Source organism: Cebus imitator, unplaced genomic scaffold (genome assembly GCF_001604975.1).
Source record: "Cebus imitator isolate Cc_AM_T3 unplaced genomic scaffold, Cebus_imitator-1.0 Scaffold128, whole genome shotgun sequence".
Classification (NCBI taxonomy): domain Eukaryota; kingdom Metazoa; phylum Chordata; class Mammalia; order Primates; family Cebidae; genus Cebus; species Cebus imitator.
The window spans coordinates 1408137-1409704 of NW_016107443.1; the positions used below are offsets into that span (position 1 = coordinate 1408137).

General features: G+C 42.5%; 1 protein-coding gene across 1 annotated transcript in view; it reads left to right on the forward strand.

The window, feature by feature from the left end:
- The window catches only part of PPEF1 (protein phosphatase with EF-hand domain 1), a 157839-nt gene that overhangs the window by 101805 nt on the left and 54466 nt on the right, over positions 1–1568 (forward strand). Inside the window, exon 11 of the mRNA XM_037742816.1 lies at positions 1189–1356. Within this exon, the coding sequence (XP_037598744.1) occupies positions 1189–1356 (168 nt within the window). The remainder of the gene's footprint in view (positions 1–1188; positions 1357–1568) is intronic.

Genomic DNA, 1568 nt, shown 5'->3' on the forward strand with positions numbered 1-1568 from the left:
TCACTGCAACCTCCACCTCCCGGGATCAAGCAATTCTCCTGCCTCAGCCACCTGAGTAGCTGGGATTATAGGTGTGCCCCACCATGCCTGGTTAATTTTTGTATTTTTAGTAGAGATGGAGTTTCATCACGTTGGCCAGGCTGGTCTCAAACTCCTGACCTCAAGTGATCGGCCTGCCTCAGCCTCCCAAAGTGCTGGGATTAAAGGCATGAGCCACCATTCCTGGTGAAGGTAACCTTTTTAAAGGAGGACATGCATTTTTATATATGAGTACTGAAATTTGTCTCTTTGTAATGTATTTTTAAAACATTTGAATTTGTCTTATGCAGTAGAAGCCATGCAATAGAGGAATAGCCATTTCCCTATCAAACATGACATTGAGAAAATGTAACCATGTTACATGAGTTTGTTTTGTCTTAGAGCTTTATAGTCTAGGACTAAATGAATAATTAACTAGTATAAAGACCAGACCTTTGTTCTGATCTCTGCTGCTTTTTATGCTAACACTGTGTTTAAAAGTATTATCTCATACTCAAGAGTGATATTAAAAATACTTAAAAACCGATATGGCCCGGTCAGTGATCATTGAGAATATATGCCGGCTATGCCTCCTGGTGTAGTTGCTCGCTGGCAGTACATCCGACCTGCCCAGTCACATCACATAGCACCATTCACTTGCCTGAGTACTTTCATTTCCATTCTCTCAGGTGATCTGGGAAGGGATATAGTGCCATCCCCATTTTGCAAATTGGGGGAATCACATCCCCAAGAAGCTGATGATACGGACCCTTAGGATAAAAGATTTCTGGCTCATAGTTTGGTGTTCTTCCTTGGATAGAAGTTTTCCTCTTTTCAGAGGAGAAGGAAGAGGTGAGAATAGCCATGTTTGATAGGATAAATATCAGCTCCTTTCAAAGAAAACTCATAGTAGGTAGTGGGTAGAATGAGCACCCGCCCCCATCCTCCCTGGAATCTTCCATTCCCAAATGAATTTGTCACTTTCAGGGCCTTTCCAGGAGATGCCTGCCCTGAAAGAGTAAAACTGGCCCAAGCGAGAGAGCAGATTTTTCCTGGTGGAAGAACCTGACTCAGCCTCTTTTCTTCAAATTAACAGGGATGTTATGTACACAGCCTTACTTTAAAAGTACATTCTGTCAATTGCTTGTTTTTCCCTTTCTCCTTCCACAGAATGGTCTCCCCTCAGGGAGCAACCCATATGTTTTTAATGGTGACTTTGTAGATCGAGGAAGGAATTCCATGGAGGTCCTAATGATCCTGTGTGTGAGTTTTCTTGTCTACCCCAATGACCTGCACTTGAACAGAGGGAACCATGAAGATTATATGATGAATCTGAGGTAACCTAGGCCTTTAGATTTTCTCTTTTAAAAGCTTCCCACTCTGGGAAATGCTGCCATATCTAGTTCCTAACAGAGATAAAATGAGTATATTGGAAGAGGGATGAGGGAAATCTCAAAGAGGACCTCCATTCTTCCCCCTTTCCCCACCCCCATTCTTCTGCTGAGTGTCAGTTGCTCTGAAACTCCCTTATTTTATTTTCTTCCAGTTCT